At 44.7% G+C, this 20,011-nt stretch overlaps 1 protein-coding gene across 3 annotated transcripts in view; it reads right to left on the reverse strand.

Moving 5' to 3' along the window:
• Positions 1–726: 726 nt before the first annotated feature.
• LOC106584405 (guanine nucleotide-binding protein subunit alpha-11) overlaps positions 727–20,011 on the reverse strand; it is a 29,950-nt gene continuing 10,665 nt past the window's right edge. For 2 of the 3 annotated variants that reach the window (XM_014169686.2, XM_014169687.2), the window contains exons 3-8: positions 12,365–12,549; positions 12,125–12,276; positions 9,984–10,112; positions 9,057–9,186; positions 8,367–8,520; positions 727–3,300 (exon numbers count right to left, since the gene is read on the reverse strand). In XM_014169686.2, the coding sequence (XP_014025161.1) occupies positions 3,098–3,300; positions 8,367–8,520; positions 9,057–9,186; positions 9,984–10,112; positions 12,125–12,276; positions 12,365–12,549 (953 nt within the window). In that variant the 3' untranslated portion in view covers positions 727–3,097. Of the gene's footprint in view, positions 3,301–3,372; positions 3,735–8,366; positions 8,521–9,056; positions 9,187–9,983; positions 10,113–12,124; positions 12,277–12,364; positions 12,550–20,011 lie in introns of those variants that run through there. The other variant, XM_045706317.1, reaches the window with a different exon arrangement.

The following is a 20,011-nucleotide window of genomic DNA, read 5'->3' on the forward strand; positions in this document are numbered from 1 at the left end:
TATTGCAGTTTTGAATGTCCTGTTATTTTAATCTGCGCGTAGGTCATTGATTTTATTTTCCAAAGATTACACGTTTGCTAGCTGAATGGAAGGCAGTGGGGGTTTATTCGATCGCCTACGAATTCTCAGATCTGGGCCTGTTGGACTAGCAGTATGTCATTCACATCGGGCTCGTCGGACTCGTTAAAGGAAAAAAAGGATTCTGCTAGTCCGCGGTGAGTAATCGCAGTTCTGATGTCCCAAAGTTATTTTCGGTCATAAGAGACGGTAGCAGCAACAAAATAAATAAAAAAATAAGTTAAAAAAAACAAGAAAGAAAGAAACAAAAAACACAATTCGATAGGAGCACGTAAAAATTCAGCCTTCTTCTCTGGTGCCATCTTATACATACACACATATTGAGATGGATATTACACTCATATGTACAGAGACCATATCACTTCAATTGCACCAATATAAAATCCAAAGCCAGCTGTCTGTTTGTGGACCCACACACCTGTCCTTACAGGTTCTCTCGGGCCACACCTTAAGCACACAGGGGTTTATTGAAATGATAAATGGCAGGTTAAAGATCCTGTATGACTATTTGAAAAAAAGCAGGTTAAGCTAAGCCCCTCCTCCTTGGAGTCATAAGTGACAGGAAGCTATATCAACAAGGCAAGCCATGCAGCAGTACACTACATTTCCCATGAGTACCATAGTCTGAAGAAAAACACAAAAACAGAATCTTTGTCAAAACATCACTTTAATCTAATCTGAAAATATTTCCCCCAAATTCTTCCCAAATCTATACAAAATATTTGCACCAAATAAGAGTTCTCCCAATGTTTAAGTCTGTAAGATATACAACACCTCCAGTCATTGTAGCTGTTAATGAGGTTGTCTAATATAAAAATAAGGTGAACACAATTCATATTTCACAACAGCAGGGCTTATGTTCAGTTCTGCATATATACAGTATATAGCTATACAGTAGTTGCACATTCAGACCCAAATCCTTTACAAAAAAAACAATTTGAGTCAAAAGTTAGAAAACACAGGTCAAATCCTTATACTGCATACATTATTCACACTGTCCCAAAGCAATATTCTGAAATCTTGATAAAATAGATGCATACCACACTGTATGATCTGTCAATTTGTCATTACTGAATTCAATTAAATGGAAGAGGTTTTAATCTGACTTTGAAGTCCTTCCCCCCCCACACACACACACACACGTTAGAATATTAATACCTGTATTGTCAGACAGACTCCACCCTGCTCCACTCACACATATTGAGATGGATATTACACTCATATGTATAGAGACCATATCGCTTCAATTGAACCAATATATAATCCAATATAAAATCCTACCGGCCTAGTAACAATTTGAGCACAGCCAGAGCATACTGAGCTAAATATCGACTCAACATAAATATGGATATGGGGACCAGAGTAAAAGGGCTTGCCAACGATGAATAAAGAGATGTTTATAATCAATACAATGATTAAATCCTTGTTTTGCTGTGTAACCTTTGATGACACTCCGCAGCGCAGCCCGAAGAGATGATCAGGAAACTCCACCGCTCAAAGCCCTACTGTGGGCTGTAGCCTATCACCATTCACATCCCAACTACACTCTGATTTTTGCTGTTGATTTTTGGAGCTATCAGACAGTAGCAGGACTTGAACCGCTCAAGATACCAGGCTTTTATTTCTACTGGCCTCCCTCAACCACCTAATAGCATCAACAGCAGCATGCCTGCCAGCTAGTATTAACCCTGTACGTGGCTCCTGCTCTTAAAGGGATAGTTCACCCAAATTACACATTAGTTTCCTTACCCTGTAAGCAGTCTTTGTACAAGATACAGTATGACAGCAATCCATGCTTTGGTTTAGTTTCCCTTGCACATTTTCCAAATGACAACATTTTAGCATTTGTAGCACAAATCCGTCATGGGACCAATATTATAATTTATGTCCAAATCATCCTAAAGTATTGTGAAGCTGTCCAAAGTCACTTATAGATGATTTGAACATGATGCGCAAAAATTGCTAATAAATCGGTCCCATGACTTGAATGGGATTTGTGCCACAAATGCTAAAACATTTGCATGTGGAAACAGTGCCAGGGAATCTAAACCAAAGCATGGATTACTGTCATACCTTGTACATAGACTGCTACAGGGTAAGGAAATCACCCAAATTACAAAATGACACATTGAATTATACCTTTAAGGACTCTGATTTGTTGGGCGATGTATTGATTCACTGGTATTGTTGTTCCCATATGAACTCAATGTATAGCAGGTAGTGATTGGTCGAAAAGCAAGCACATTATTGGAAGAGACAAGAACATCCACAATGAACCAAACCAAGAATCCTAACAGTGTAGTACATCATTGCATAACATACTGTGTCAGGGGAACCCATCGACTCTCACATTTCCCGCCTTCATCACACCTCACACCTGGAATCCAGCGAGAAATATACGGCTATCGACCAATAAAACAAATTAAAAGACAAACCAAACACAATGTTACACAAGCCTTCTTTGGTGGCACCTTCTCATAAGTGTAAACGTGTTAGTGTAAATGATGTGTTATGTAATGGCTACAACACGTGTACAGTAGCATTCATTCAACACACAGATAGAGTGGAAGCTTTTGTAGTGATCTCTAGAGCAGAGGCCTTTTCTATCAACACGGGGGTGTTGGTGATACATATGGGCTATAGAGTTCTCCTCTCCCCCTACTAAAGTCATCACTAACATAATGGAGGCACAGCACATCATGACATCTCTAGTCCAGTTTCAAGCACAGGTAGAGCACTGCATCTCCAAGCCCTTACACACAACATTATACAATAACAACCAGAGGGGGGAAAAAACTATGATCAGATCCTGTAGAGTGTGTGTGTGTGTGTGTGTGTTCAGGAGTCCATTCTGTCTGAGATTCATTCCTACAATAAGAAGGTTTGGCCAGAAAGCATCCCCACCGGCGCTGAGATGGAGAGAGAAGAAAAGTGAGCGAGGAAGGGATCGGGGGAGAGTCTCTTCAGCCCTGAGTGTTCGTTGAGTGTTGCTCCCCAGACAGGAGGGCCCCCAGGCCCATCACATCACCCCATAGTCGCTGAGGGCCTTGAGGAGCACCGTGTCCTTGACGGCATTGAATACATTGGAGATGTTGTTGGTGTCGGTGGCGCAGGTGAAGTGGGGGTACAGCATCTTGCTGATCTCCTTGTCCTGGCTGCGAGTCTGCTGCTTATACATCTTCTGGATATACTTCATAGCATCCTGAGCGTCACGTCGCTTTCCTTCAGGTGTGGGGTGAGGGGGAGGACAGGGGGCAGGAAAGAGATGGAGACAACCACAGTGAGGGTGGAGAGAAAGAGAGGGGAGAGAAGAGGTCAGGGGGTGTGGGTAAATGGGAGAGAGAAATTGGAGGCCAATAGAAACAAAGATGAAAAGCAAAGGATAAAATCCCAAGATAGTACAGAAGTATAAAAATCAGGCAACCATCACATAATGTTACCATCGCAACGTTATAGCACAAAAAGTTAAAATAGCAACTTTACATTAAAAGGCCAATATGGATGAACCTAACCTCAGTGCGTCAGGTAGCCTAGCGGTTAGAGTGTTGGACCAATAACCGAAAGGTCGCTGGTTTCGAATACCAAAGCCGACAAGGTGAAAAATCTGTTGATGGCACCTAATTTGCTCCAGGGGCGCCGTACTACTATGGCTCACCCTGTAAAACAACACATTTCACTGCACCTATCCGGTGTATGTGACAATAAACAAAACTTAAATTCAGAGAGTTTATGGAGGAAGGAGTAACGTCTCCCCAAACCCCCTGGAGTGATGGCTTGGCGATGCAAAGTGCAGGGTATTTATAGTTGCCATGGGCAACATGCCGGAGGAGTGGAAGTGTGGTGGGGAAGCTCTAGAGAGGCTCGGATACCTTCCTTCCACATCAGTGGAGGCACATCGTTAGTAAACTATGTACCCACACCATACACATGAAATCAATCACACATTCAACCCTTGCTGAAACAATAATCCCTGCATTAAGAAACAATGATTTGGTACTTAAAGAACATTATGTTTACTGGTTTTGCTATAGCCAGCATGGTTATGTATTCATGTGTAACGCCCTGGCCATAGAGAGGGGTTTTTTATTCTTTATTTTGGTTAGGCCAGGGTGTTACATTGGGTGGGCGTTCTATGTTCTGTTTCTATGTGTTTGTATTTCTTTGTTTTGGGCCGTGTGTGGCTCCCAAATCAGGCACAGCTGAAGTTCGTTGCTGTTGATTGGAAGTCACACATAAGTGCATGTTTTTCCGTTGGGGTTTTGTGGGTAATTGTTTCTGTTCGTGTTACTGTGTTTAACGTGACAGGACTGTTTTGGTTGTCTGTTTATTGTTTTGTATTGTAGAGTGTCCGTTTTCTCAATTAAATATGACGAACACTAACTCCGCTGCGTTTTGGTCCGCTCTAAAGGCAACCGTTATAGAATTACCCACCAAACCAGGACCAAGCAGCGGAGGTGGAAGGAGCAACAGGAGAACAGCTTGATGGACTCGTGGACATGGGAACAGATACTGGACGGAGAGGGACCATGGACTCAGGCTGGGGATTATCGCCTCCCGCAGTGGGAGATTGAAGCGGCGAGAGCGGAGAGGCGATATTATGAGGAGAGAGAGCGCAACGAACACGAGAGGCAGCCCCAATAAAAAAAATTGGGGGGGCACACGGGACAGTCGGCGGAGCCGAGGTCGGAACCAGAGCCAGTCGGGCTGACATTGGAGGTGAGCGAGGGGTACGAGGCAGAGACTGTGACGGAGTTAATGGGGAAATTAAAGGAGAGAGAGAGATGAGAGAGCTGCTAGTTTGGTGCATAAGGCACGGCATTCGCCCTACGGAGCGTGTCGTGGAAATGATGTCACCTGAGGCAGCTCTCCATACTCGTCCTGAGGTGTGTGCTGGTTGTCTGGTGAAGACTGTGCCTGCGCCCAGAAACAGGCCTCCTGCATGTCTTCCCAGCCCTGCACATCCTGTGCCTACACCCAGAACCAGGCCTCCTGCATGTCTTCCCATCCTGGTCAAGCCCGTGCCTCCTCCACGGACCAGTCCTCAAGTGGGTCTCCCTATCCTGGTCAAGCCCGTGCCTCCTCCACAGACCAGTCCTCCAGTGGGTCTCCCTATCCTGGTCAAGCCCGTGCCTCCTCCACGGACCAGTCCTCCAGTGGGTCTCCTCATCCTGGTCAAGCCCGTGCCTCCTCCTCGGACCAGTCCTCCAGTGGGTCTCCCCATCCTGGTTCGTCCTGTGCCTCCTCCAAGGACCAGTCCTCCGGTGGATCCCTCCACCCTGGTCTCTCCTGTGCCGCCTCCTCAGACCAGGCCTCCAGCGGGTCTCCCCAGCCTGGTGAGTCCAGGGCCTGCGCCCAGATCCAGGCCTCCCTCATGTCTCCCCAGCCTGGTGAATCCTGAGCCGGATCTGCCAGAGTGCCCCGCCTGCCCGGATCTGCCAGAGTGGCCCGCCTGCCCGGGTCAGCCAGAGTGTCCCGTCTGCCCGGGTCAGCCAGAGTGTCCCGTCTGCCGGGCGCAGCCATCGCCGCCCGCCAGCCGGGCGAAGCCAGGGTCGCCCACCAGACCTTCGGCGCGGCCAGGTGCGCCACCTAAGAGGGCGACGCCAAGGGTGGGGCAGAGGCTACGTCCCACACCTGAGCCGCCACCGTAAGAGGGCCCACCCAGACCCTCCCCTTCAGTGTCAGGTTTTGCGGCCGGAGTCCGCACCTTGAGGGGGGGGTACTGTAATGCCCTGGCAATAGAGAGGGGTTTTTTGTTCTTTATTTTTGGTTAGGCCAGGGTGTTACATTGGGTGGGCGTTCTATGTTCTGTTTCTGTGTTTGTATTTCTTTGTTTTGGGCCGTGTGTGGCTCCCAAATCAGGCACAGCTGAAGTTCGTTGCTGTTGATTGGGAGTCACACATACAGTGCCTTGCGAAAGTATTCGGCCCCCTTGACCTTTTCGACCTTTTGCCACATTTCAGGCTTCAAACATAAAGATATAAAACTGTAATTTTTTGTGAAGAATCAACAACAAGTGGGACACAATTATGAAGTGGAACGAAATTTATTGGATATTTCAAACTTTTTTAACAAATAAAAAACTGAAAAATTGTCCGTGCAAAATTATTCAGCCCCCTTAAGTTAATACTTTGTAGCGCCAACTTTTGCTGCGATTACAGCTGTAAGTCGCTTGGGGTCTATCAGTTTTGCACATCGAGAGACTGAAATTTTTGCCCATTCCTCCTTGCAAAACAGCTCGAGCTCAGTGAGGTTGGATGGAGAGCGTTTGTGAACAGCAGTTTTCAGTTCTTTCCACAGATTCTCGATTGGATTCAGGTCTGGACTTTGACTTGGCCATTCTAACACCTGGATATGTTTATTTGTGAACCATTCCATTGTAGATTTTGCTTTATGTTTTGGATCATTGTCTTGTTGGAAGACAAATCTCCGTCCCAGTCTCAGGTCTTTTGCAGACTCCATCAGGTTTTCTTCCAGAATGGTCCTGTATTTGGCTCCATCCATCTTCCCATCAATTTTAACCATCTTCCCTGCCCCTGCTGAAGAAAAGCAGGCCCAAACCATGATGCTGCCACCACCATGTTTGACAGTGGGGATGGTGTGTTCAGGGTGATGAGCTGTGTTGCTTTTACGCCAAACATAACGTTTTGCATTGTTGCCAAAAAGTTCGATTTTGGTTTCATCTGACCAGAGCACCTTCTTCCACATGTTTGGTGTGTCTCCCAGGTGGCTAGTGGCAAACTTTAAACAACACTTTTTATGGATATCTTTAAGAAATGGCTTTCTTCTTGCCACTCTTCCATAAAGGCCAGATTTGTGCAGTATACGACTGATTGTTGTCCTATGGACAGAGTCTCCCACCTCAGCTGTAGATCTCTGCAGTTCATCCAGAGTGATCATGGGCCTCTTGGCTGCATCTCTGATCAGTCTTCTCCTTGTATGAGCTGAAAGTTTAGAGGGACGGCCGGGTCTTCGTAGATTTGCAGTGGTCTGATGCTCCTTCCATTTCAATATTATCGCTTGCACAGTGCTCCTTGGGATGTTTAAAGCTTGGGAAATCTTTTTGTATCCAAATCCGGCTTTAAACTTCTCCACAACAGTATCTCGGACCTGCCTGGTGTGTTCCTTGTTCTTCATGATGCTCTCTGCGCTTTAAACGGACCTCTGAGACTATCACAGAGCAGGTGCATTTATACGGAGACTTGATTACACACAGGTGGATTCTATTTATCATCATTAGTCATTTAGGTCAACATTGGATCATTCAGAGATCCTCACTGAACTTCTGGAGAGAGTTTGCTGCACTGAAAGTAAAGGGGCTGAATAATTTTGCACGCCCAATTTTTCTGTTTTTTATTTGTTAAAAAAGTTTGAAATATGCAATAAATTTTGTTCCACTTCATGATTGTGTCCCACTTGTTGTTGATTCTTCACAAAAAAATACAGTTTTATATCTTTATGTTTGAAGCCTGAAATGTGGCAAAAGGTCGAAAAGTTCAAGGGGGCCGAATACTTTCGCAAGGCACTGTAAGTGCATGTTTTTCCGTTGGGGTTTTGTGGGTAATTGTTTCTGTTCGTGTTACTGTGTTTAACGTGACAGGACTGTTTTGGTTGTCTGTTTATTGTTTTGTATTGTATAGTGTCTGTTTTCTCAATTAAATATGACGAACACTAACTCCGCTGCGTTTTGGTCCGCTCTCTCTAAAGGCAACCGTTACATCATGTGAGAACTCACCCTATGAAACCCCTTTCAAAAGAGGTTTGAAATTACTTTCTAAACTACTTTTTTTGAATATCATAAGGCAGGGCATCAACTAGATTCTTGAGTGGATGGTCAGGGGGCTGGAACATAATTACAAATCATTTGTAGACTGAAAACTAACCACAAGAAGCCCAAACAGATATAATATTTGACAAAAACAATAATTTCAAACCTTGCTTACTTATGTACACAATCACATATACAGTAGCTCTCTATTATGCATGGGAATACTTTGGAACAGATTTCGAAAACTAAAATCACTTGGAGCTAATTTGCTGGTGGTTTTAGTCATTTTTTACATGTCCAACAATAATGCAAAAACCCGCCAGTTGGGGAACCCTGTCATAAGGTCTCTGTTATTCCAGCCAGAACAGTTAACTACATCGCCCTGAGAAAGAAAAACTAACACCAAAGGATGTGACTCTGAGTTTACATCCATCACACTGCTATTTACCTCAATGGAGGGGATGTGTGTGTATGTGTACGCATGCATGTGTGAGTGTATGCACCTGTGTGTGTGTAGACCTACCTGTGAACCCTGGGAAGTACTTCTGCAGGTCGGACGCCTGGATCTTATCAGCGAGGATGTCTGTCTTGTTAAGGAAGAGGATGATGGAGGTGTTGAGGAACCAGGGGGAATGGATGGTGGTGTAGAACAGAGCCAAGCTCTCCTCCATACGGTTCTAATAGGGGGAGAGGGAAGGGAGAGGTGGGAGAGGGGGGAGAGGAGAGAATATGGGGGCAGGGGCACAGTGAAGGTTAATGAATTTAGAGAGAGACTCAAAAGTGGCCAGGAAAGATAAGCGGCTTAGTGAGCCTTGGTCAGGAGGGAGGGAGGGTTGGAGAGATAGTGGTATGGCAGCAGGTTTTGATACGCAACAGTGAAACCTGTTGGCCATGGCCAGAAAAACCTCTGGATAGAAAACGGAGGATTCAATGTTTACTTGGTTGAGACCAAAATACAAACTATGCCATGAAATGAAGGCCAAGGACAACACAGAGGATAAACAGACAGATAGACAGGCAGGCAGGCAGGCAGGCAGGCAGGCAGGCAGGCAGGCAGGCAGGCAGGCAGGCAGGCAGGCAGGCAGGCAGGCAGGCAGATAGTTAGACAGGTATTGACAGACATCCAGTCAGACAGAGAGACAGGCAGCCAGCCAGCGTGTAAGACAGACAAGCAGGCCGAGACAATCAGACAGAAAGACAGACAGGTACTCACATCAGTCTCTCTCTCCTCCAGGACCTGGTCGTACTCGCTGAGGGAAGCCAGGAAAATGAGGGATGTGACGTCCTGAAAACAATGGATCCACTTCCGCCTCTCTGACTTCTGTCCACCCACATCCACAATCCTACCCAGAGAGAGAGATAGAGAGAAAGTTAGAAACACCTATTAGAGCATCTTTCAACACACACACACACACACACACACACACACACACACACACACACACACACACACACACACACACACACACACACACACACGTGACCTTTATCAATAAGGTGTTTGTGATGCCACGCATGGCAGGGGCCTTGTCTCGACGAGGCAGCTGGTGAGAGTTGTTAATGAGCTAGAAGTGTCTGAGGTGTAGCTAACACTGTGAGAAAGGCTGAGAGGAATATCCTCCTGTGTATACCGATACTTATTTCTTCTCTCTCCTTCTGTCACACATTTTCACAGTTTCCAAGTCCTCATGCAAATGAGCCTCATAGAGCATTTGGCTCTAAAAAAGGCCATAATTGATACCTCACCATTTCTATCCCACTGTATCCTGCCTGCCTGATTACGGAGACAAATTACAGTCCAACCTTTCACAACAGGGGTGGTGAAAAACACCACACCTGAACACAGCTGGAACTTTCATATTAATAACACAAAGGTTTCGTAAAAAACAATGACATCGCCATGTTCAAAAGCACAAAAATAAATGTGTATGTTTTCAGCAAGTTTTCTGTGTAATGTGATTGTATGTGCTTGTAATTCCACTGTGTCCCAAACAGCCAAGGGTAGAGTCAGACAATATCAAAGATAGCCTATAGCGTAGTCCACAATCTCATCAGCAGCTCTGGTGTTCTATTAGTTCCCTTGAAGTCTGGGTGAGTCCAGGGTGAGCGATCTGAGTGATATGAGTGAGGGTGTGGCCACCTGAGTGTGATTTTCTGCACAGTGAAGGAGTAGTCATGGATGCCGGTGGTGGGGAATCGGACGCGCAGCACGTCCTGAGCAGTGGGGATGTAGTCTGGGGCTGATATGCGGTCCAGATTGGTCATGTAGCTGAAAAGGACAGAAGCAGAGAAAGAGGGAGAGGGCAAAAAAGAGAGAGAAACAGACAAAGAAAGACAGAGAACACAAAAAATGTGATACAATTATCTTTCCCATGGTAATGACAATGGCAGTAGCAAGTTCATTCTGTACATGAGACATGTAATATCAACGGGATGTTACATACAACAACAATCAACACAAATTGAGTCGTGCGGAAGGAATTGAGCTGTGAAATTAGAAAAAGGCACATGGAGTCCTTACCACTGTGTTGGGATGATTGTTTTAATGGTTTATGTTGACACAACCTGTCATTAATTGGATGTTGACTGACTGTGTGCATGTTTCTTATCAAGCTGCTATAATGACTCAGAGCTAGCTGAGTAAATACTGAGAGAGCAGGGAGAAGGAGAGAGGGGACAGGAGGGGAGACGGGCAGGGACAGATAGCAGTGCAACATTAGGCCTATTTCATTTTCTCGTAATGTGATGCATCATTTACTCTGACATCAACTTGTTGACTTTGTCTGTATCAATTTATTCAATTTCAACTTAATTAGTAAATTAATTCTAAAAGGAAAATAACTACTATCGGGTAGCTTTCAAAAATGGGTGGAAAGTGAAAAAGTATACTTTTGAGAAATGATCTGTATTGTGACCGTGTCCACAGATGACGCAGTCCATATTACACTCCTCACCCACCGGGACAAAAGCAATACCTATGTAAGAATGCTGTTCGTTGACTACAGCTCAGCATTCAACTCCATAGTTCCCTCCATGCTCATCACCAAGCTCAGGACCCAGTGACTGAACACCTCCCTCTGCAACTGGATCCTAGACTTCCTGACAGTCTGCCCTAAGGCGGTGAGGGTAGGCAACAACACATCCGCCATGCTGACCATCAACACGGGGGCCCCTCATGGGTATGTGCTTAGTCCCCTACTCCCTGTTCACCCACGACTGTGTAGCTGCGTACGACTCCAACACCATCTTCAAGTTTGCTGACAACATGACGTGGTAGAACTGATCACTGATGGTGATGAGGCAGCCTATAGGGAGGAGGTCAGAGACATGGCAGTGTGGTGCCAGGACAACAACCTCTCCCTCAACGTCAGCAAGACAATGGAGCTGATCATGGACTACAGGAACAGGAGAGACGAGCATGCCCACATCGACGGGGCTGTAGTGGAGTGGGTCGAGAGATTCAAGTTCCTCAGTGTCCACATCACTAAGGAATTAACATGGTCCACACACACCCACACAGTTGTGAAGAGGGCACTACAACGCCTCTTCTCCCTCAGGAGGCTGAAAAGATTTGGCATGGGCCCTCAGATCCTCAAAAAGTTATACAGCTGCACCATTGAGAGCATCTTGACTGGCTGCATCACCGCTTGGAACGGACTGCAAGGCACCAGACCAAAAGGCGCTACAGAGGCTGGTGAGTACGGCTCAGTACATCACTGGGGCCGAGCTCCCTGCCATCCAGGACCTCTATACCAGTCGGTGTCAGAGAAAGGCCCCAAAAATTGTCAAAGACTCCAGCCACCCAAGCCATAGACTGTTCTCTCTGCTATATGATTTGATTTATAAAATGAAATCAAATGGTGCCGGACAAGATGGCTGTTTGTGAATATGTGTTTTTAACATGGCTGAGAGCTGGTTGTACATTTATTTGTGGAGAACTAGCCCCCTCCAATGGACATCATGGACTTTGCAGTTGATAAGGACAGTGTACAATGCACAGTGCTGTACAATGGGGACATAGTTTTGTGAATGAAACAATCGTTTTTTCATTCATTGTGATTATTAAGGTATAACATTTTGTATTACATAGGTACATCTTACCAAGGAAGCAAAAACCATCTACTTCATAGTTTTTTAGCCTCTACTGAAAAAAGCAGGTGCAAACTTAGCAAATATTGCACCTGGGGCAAACGCTTAGTAAATCTATCCCACGGCGAGAGAGACAGAGAGAGAAAAAGACAGAGACAGAGAGCGAGACCAAGACATACTGGTGGTACTCACTACTCTGTCGAGTCCAACAGCTGGTACTCGCTGCGGCGGCTGTAGCAGACCCGGAGGCCTGGGTCGGCCCAGAGACGGCGGATGGCATCCACATTGCCTCTGTCCAGCTGGGTGACAGAGACATCCACATCCTGCACCCACCTGGCATACATCTGAGGGCAGATAGATAGATGCAACAGAGGGTGCCTTTCACTCATGGTTAGGCCAGTTTGATTGAACAGTATGTAACCAGACCCTGACCTCATTCTCTGGATAGGCATAGGGCAGTTTGAGGGTGATCATGGCCCGGGTCATAGCCTTCACAGCTGTGAAGATGTTCTGGTAGATGAGCTTGGCGAAGTCCCGTCTTTCCTCCTCAGAGAAGCCTCTTCCATGGATGATCCTCATCTGTCTGATGAAGGTGGTTTTCCCACTCTCCCCTGTGCCTGAGGACACACAGCCCAGTGGACAGTCAGAGAGGAGAACAATATGTCCACTTCTCAGATGATGATTAAACAATGCAATGTTACAATAAGTTGTTGATACACTGAAGAGAGTCAGAGTCATCATTACACCATTCGAATTTGCATTTGGAAACATTCAAAACCTCACACATGCTTTCAAGCGATACCGGCCATTTGCCTAGTGATATAACCTGGACTCACGGGTAGACATAACATAATTTACGTTTACTATACGTCTAGTCTCTGAGACCAGGCTGAGTGACAAACCTTCTATGAGAGGAAACAGCCCTCAGGTAAACGCCAAAGAGGAATGCATAGTTAACCATAAACTAAAGCTTTCGTGAAGTTGACAGGTTTTACAGATGTAGGCCACCGTCAAGTCAGGATGGTAGTTTATTGTAGCCTAATTAATTGGTTATGATACAGTTATTACACTTGAAAACTTATTCCACATCTGACTTGTCCTGTCCAAAGTACCCTTTGCAAAGGCTTCAGGTCAAAATGCTGGGTTTATGTGCAGGCTAATAAATAAATGTAATAATATTTAATAATCTCTCTAGTTCTTCGCCTTTTATTCCCCTTTCTTCAAATAGTTGAGTTTTTATTTGATAGAGTATTATGTGCATAGAACTCCAGGGACGCAACTTAGGTTTTAGAAGTGGGGGGGGGACATCATTTTTGGGGGCTCGGAGACGTCCGCATGGTCCTAAAGCACACCGTTACACAGGAAGTTCACCAGATGTGGCATCATTCATTTTCAACGAGGGCACACAGAGAAATGTGCGGGGCTAGTGTGGGAGGGTGTGAGAATGCTGCTACCGGATCAGTTGAAAAGGTTAAGCTCTGCTCAACTTATGCAAATGTCACGCGGCCACCACTGCCGTTAACCAATCAAGTGAGAAGCAGATGTTTGCTTTAAAATCTTCCCGTTCATGAAACATACTGTAGTTTAACTTGTCATTTGTTCCGGGCAAGCAAAACCCCCAAAATATATTGAGAAAAGCCAATCATCGCAGTGTCTGGTTTTCCAATTTTATACGATGTAATTTTGCTAGAATACAGAGACAAAATCAGAAGGTCAATGGCATGGAGGAGGATTGCAGAGATTGTTGGTGTTGATGGTGGGCGAAGAGAGATTTGCACAACGTTTGCTTGTGCTGCTAGCTAGCTATGAACTAAACCTAAACTTCAAAACTGTGATCAAAGCCACCATTTGTGAATGTGTTGACTAAATTAAATTGTGAAATTTGCCCACCAAAGTGTAGAATTCACCAGTAACACACATTATAACATTGTAAATTAAACACTTCAATTTCCCATGTAATATGCTATGTCATGACGTTGGCCTCTTTGGGTACAGGAAGGACAGTTGACCCCCTCCCCTTTGTACCATTCCCCAACCTACCTTCCCCCCAACCCAGGCCCTGTGTGAAAGGGTTGAAAAAACCCTAAGAGGAGAATCTCCTACCACATGTTTCATAGAGAGACAAAGGAAATTCTTCCAACTCATAGAATTGGAGAACCGAGCGACATGTGTGTTCTGGAGAAGGTATGGAAGATTGGTGAAGAATCCAGCTACGAACTGGTCCGCTTGGTACAATTTTGTGATACTCAGAAGAGACAATATAGCCATATCACCATAAAACTGTTTATATAATAGCCTCAGCTTGAGACTTGCATCATAATGGTTGTATAGAATGTATTAATAAGGATAAAGCTTTTGTAATACATTGAGATGCTATGTACTGATGTAATGTGATAGAATTGTATTTCTGTAACCAAGTCTAACTCAGTCATAGGCACGCCCCCAGGGACACATACAGGACCAGGCGTCATTTGACAAGCCTGTTCAAGGGTCACTATAAAACCCACCCTGATTTACATTTCTTTAGACCAGGCCTCCACTCCATGGCCAATAGCTTTTACCATCCAATTCCTCTACTGAAAGTGAACCATACCACGTGGTTAACTTTTAGACTATTGATACCGACAGAATAAGAACAAGTCTTTGATATTAATTATTAGTGTGCAGCTAAGTAAATTATATCATCGAACGCGAAGACCAATGAAACAACCATTCTATGACGACATTAATGAATGTCGCTCTGAAAGATCCATTCTAACCGAGAGAGAGAGAGAGAGAGAGAGAGAGAGAGAGAGAGAGAACGCGGACAAAACTCCCCAACAGAACCGAACTCTCCAACAAGAATCAGAACGACACACTGAGCGTAAATATATATTGATTGCAATTGTTCCCGAATGAGTGAGCCTTCAATTGTCAATTGTTAATATTAATGAACTCTGTAGGTGTGCATTCTCAGTTGACCGTTTATGACCCATTGTCTAACAGACCAGCCATGCCTGTTAGCCATTAGGGCACATTACTATACCAATCCTTTGTGACGATAATTACTGTTTGTATGTTTTCTGTTAATTACTTAGTGTAGTAAATAAATGATTTTAAGACAATTGATGTATGGATGATTTTAGTAAAGACTGGGTTCGTGCAGATACAACAATTTACGACGTTTGGAATGAGACTGGAGTCGAGGTAAAATACACCATTTAAACCAGAAGATAATCGGCCTATACTATAATAGAATATTATATTATAGTACAGGAAAGTTATATTAGGAAAATTATAGCTTTGTAATCTGAATATTCTCCTTGGTGCCCCGATCTCCTAGTTAATTACAATTAAACGATTAATCAGTTTAATCGCGTGATAATAATTACAGGGAGCTAATTGATAAACATGTCTTCAGTTTAATGGTACCCCCAAAGACACGACATATATGGAGCCCCCGTGCGAGGAATCTAAGATAGAATTGGACTTTGCTGTGAAATTCTATATATCAATTGTGCAAACAGAATTGTACAAACAGCCTGCTATCTAAACAAAGTGATTGTGCATTTTCCATTGAGAGAAGCTATTTAGAGTAGCTCCGGTCTTATGTCGATAGCAGTGAGGGATAAATTCCAGTTTTAGTCCGTTAGGCCAAACGGTACTATTTCTGTCGGTCAAAATTAACTTCTAGAGTAAGGTTAGAAATTAGAAGTTAACTGTCCGGTAACCGAGCCAAATAATTTGCCTACCGCACTAAGACAGTGTGGGCAGACCGTATGCGTATCTGTATTTAAGTACCGTGTCGCTCCGGTCAGCATAAACGCTAGCAGAATATGCTGAATGGGGTTAAGGTGAGACGTCACTAGAAAACCCACCCTTTCCATAGTGAAAGGATCCTATTTTGGTGCTTGGAAGTGATACTCCTGAACCAAGTAGCAATAGCTTAGCATTACGGGCAAGCTAACAGAGAGGGAACATTTTACCCTCCTCCGTACCACGTTTAAAATTCCTCCCTAGTGCGACGGAAGTCCGAACTTTCTACTTCAGTTTAATTTCAGCATTCTGCACCCTGGTGGTGAAGAATTGCCAGTACATCTCTAGGGGAAATTCAAACGTGGAGCACGGTAACATATCCAGACAATCGCAATTGACTGGATATGACGTCTCATTCAATTTAACTAACAAGTGAAATTGCCAGATTTACCTTTTCAAGTGGATCTTTTAAAAAAATATCCAAAATTGATTGGGCGTCCATAATGAGACATGATTAACTTTTTCCAAACTTAACTTAGATGAAGCAAGGCTCTCAGGTTAATTGAAAGTTAATTCCCAGATAGCCTATACAGGTTTGATATATCATAAATAGATTAATCAGTAAAATCTGCTTTAGCAAGGCACAGTCAGTAAAACCCCTTTACTGACGCTCAGCCCCAGGGAGGAGCGTACCCTAGTGGTGAAGGGTCCCAACATTTGACCTACGGTTTACACTTATGATATCCAATCAATGGAGATTGTATGGATTATCGTCTCATTCAATTTAATAAGTTAAATTGTCGAACATACCTTTCTAGGTTCTTCCAATTAAATGAGACAACTTAAACTTTGCATATTAACCTGGATGAAGCAACCGCTCAGGTAATTCAAGTTTAATACCCAGATAGCCTACCCAGGTAGGACTAATCATTGGCATTGATTAATTCAATTTGCTTTTGCAAATTCATTCACATCCAACTTCCACAGTACTGTACAGTACTGATGGTTCATTAACGTCTATAAATAGATTAAAATCGTCTTTGCAGCTCCCCACACCCCACATTCCAAAATTTAGGAAAATTAGGAAGAAAAAAAAAATTCCCTTTCAAATGTTCTAATAATGTGCAGGCTATCAGAGGGGGTGGTCCCCACTCGCCCGCTAATTAGTGAACCTCCACCCGTAAATGGATTGATCTCTGACCTCAGCAGCGATAACAACCTTAATTATGCCATTAGTGGAAAAGCAGACAACAATGTTTTCCAAAATCAACCATCGGGCGCAGGCCTATTAAAGGTTCTCTCCAGTCTAGCTCTGATGTCTTGCCATCCGAGATTGCCATCTGTCCATTACCGCAGTGCACAGCTGAAGCACGAGCAGGTAACGGTAGACATAAAGGGACAGGTGGAGAGAACCGGGAAACCAATGACCAATGCAGACAAGGGAAAAATTCTGCAAGCTATGGAACTGCGTTCGAAAACTGAACAATTAAATGTAATTGCAAAAACGTATGACGATGAACCCAGCACAAGCTCTTCAACAAAATCGTTTTCTACAGGAACAAAATCATATGCTACAGGAACAACTCGATTTAGCCAAAACTAAATACGATGATGTCCATGCCAAACTAGATAACTCTTCAGATTTATCTACAAACAGGAGCGCTCAACTTGACAACATGCATGCTGTTTTGTTGAATGTTACTCAAAATAACACGGTACTCCTCAAAGCGCTACAGACCAAAGACGATCAGTTAATGAACACAATGACAAAGTTGGATGATAAATCAGCAGAACTTATTGAAGTCGCTGACCAAATGAATGATGAGAGAACTCAGGTGATGAGGATGGAAATATTGATTTCTAAGGAAGCAGAGGAAATCTCATCACTGAATCTCTCGCTCCGTACTCAAGACCTCTATCTGCAAACCATGACAGATAAGTTTGAGACCGAAAGGAGCAGGTGTGACACTCACGTGTCCAAAATCAGTACTCTAAGCGCTCAAGTGGACTCTGCAATGCAGCAGAATTCCACCCTTAGGTACCATCTGGAGGAAATCCAGAATGGTCACGCTCTACAGCGCGACTTCCCATCCAAGCAACCGGAGCCCTGTACTCACAGGAGTGAAGACAATAGGTTTCAGACCTTGCCTCCCTCATGTGTCCCTCAGTCTTCTCCTCTTTGCCCTTCGGCACTGAGTAATATGGCGCCTCTTGGCCAACAACAACAAGGCTTGGCTTCCTCTCTTGGCCTTTCGGCCCCAATCTCTCCACAGGATGAAGCCAACCCTCTCCGCCCGCTTGGCGCGGAATACCTTGACAAACTCGTCAAGAATTTCCCCACCTTTGACCCCGTTCCAGGTCAGCCAAACGATACTGAGACGTTCCTAGCTGACATAGAGGACGCGTTGGATGGCTACCCGAACGCTACGGGTTCTGACAGGGTTTACCTGTTGAAGCGAACGTCGAATAGACATGTGACGAGGTTCATTCGTCTACAACAGCAACACGTGCTAAATGACTACGCTAAACTTGCCACAGCTTTGAAATTAGAATTCAGTGGTTCTGCGACTCGCAAACACGATAGCTCACTGGCTAACATCGTCAAACAAGCTCGGAACGAACACCCACAAGCTTACTATCATAGGCTTCGTTCTGCTTACTTTGGCCTACTCACTGAAACAGGAATGGAAGAGCTGTTACCATTCAAACAAATGTTTCTGTCGAACATGTATCCCACCTTCATTACCTACTTGGGCCCTGCCGCCCACGTTGGCTTGCCTATCTTACAACTCAGAGAGCTTGCAAGCACAGCTTTTGAGGCATCAAAAGTTCACAATGCTAAGATCCCTGACCACTCGGTTTTGAAGTTTAACCAGGAGCACTCACTCCAGTTAGAGGGTGCATTATCAGGTATTGGAGCGTCGAGAGATGACGCACAACAACAGTTTCTACCACGAAATCATGGTTCCAATAACCTCCGCGGTCGAAATAACTGTAAAGTACGTAGCCATCAACATGACTACCGCTACAATCGACCCGTTCGCTACGTTCCTGCACCCAACCCACAAAAAGTGTCAGAGCACAAGGGTAACAAAGGGTTGAAGGACGATCAAAACGTAGACCAATGTTCTCCAGAAGTCCCACTACGGGAAGAACTTAAGCGAGAACAATTTGAGAAAAGGGTAAAAGATAAGTCACAAGGACTAGACGGGGAATTACTGGACACCAGGTCCGCAGGAATTAACACCCATAGCAAGGACATTAAAGTTCAAATTTCTCCCGCTCTCATTCAAGACCCTATCCAGGGCCCGCTTGATCAAGAAACAAGCCCCCGGGCTCTGTCTATAGACTCTGATACAAAAGTTGCGAAGAAAAAGGTCAAACGCTTCGTTAAAGCCAAGCCCACTCAAAATCGGAAAAGTAAATCTGCTTCCATCTTGAACAGATATGGCACATCACGTTGTTGCGAACGACCACTCCACTTTGTGGGGAATATGTCCACTAACCACGAATCTAAACAGCCATACCTGGAAACAGTCCTGGAGGACTGCTTAGCTTGTCATGCGCTAATTGATTCGGGTGCGACAATATCACTCATCTCTCAAACATTGTTTGATGATCTAAAAAGGGCTTTGAAGCCAACTAAACGTTGGTTAAAAGTGGAACGATGCGACACTAAACTTCGAGGGGTCACTCAGACTACCTCGCCTCTCACATTGAGAGTCATGCTGAAACTACACTTCCAGGACGTATCGCTCGTTCACCCTGTGTATGTTACCAGCCTCGAAACTGTAACCCTGCTACTTGGAGCAGACTTGATGGATCGGTTACTCCCATTGATGGATTGGAAAACCAACCAGGTATGGTCACAGGCCACAGTGCCTTCTCCACTGACCACACTGTCTTCCCCTAACGCTAGCTGCAACGCAGTCCTTCACGAGGGGTATCTGTCGAAAGCACCCCTTGGGAAAAAGACGTTTAGAAACCTCTTGGTACAAAATCCGATCCACGGAGATAGTACGATATCTCGACACATTCCATCAGCCAACCTGATTGACCATTCTTTTCATGATTTCGAGCCAGCTGTCTCTGTGAATAAGCAACTTCCCTCCTCTTTGCAGTCGTGCAATACGATAGTTGAGATGAACTTCTCTTGCCCTTTGGACACTTCCGCAAGCACTGCGGCCGTCCCAGCAAGAAAAACATTGATGCGCAGAGTATACTCTGCTTCCGATGATACACCTTCCGCTTTGTTGGGGACTGTCACCCCTTACAATGACACTAATGGCGTCAGTCCAGCAACTGACCCGATGACTCCCACTGGTGAAACACTTTGCGATATCA

Source organism: Salmo salar, chromosome ssa23 (genome assembly GCF_905237065.1).
Source record: "Salmo salar chromosome ssa23, Ssal_v3.1, whole genome shotgun sequence".
NCBI classification, from domain to species: domain Eukaryota; kingdom Metazoa; phylum Chordata; class Actinopteri; order Salmoniformes; family Salmonidae; genus Salmo; species Salmo salar.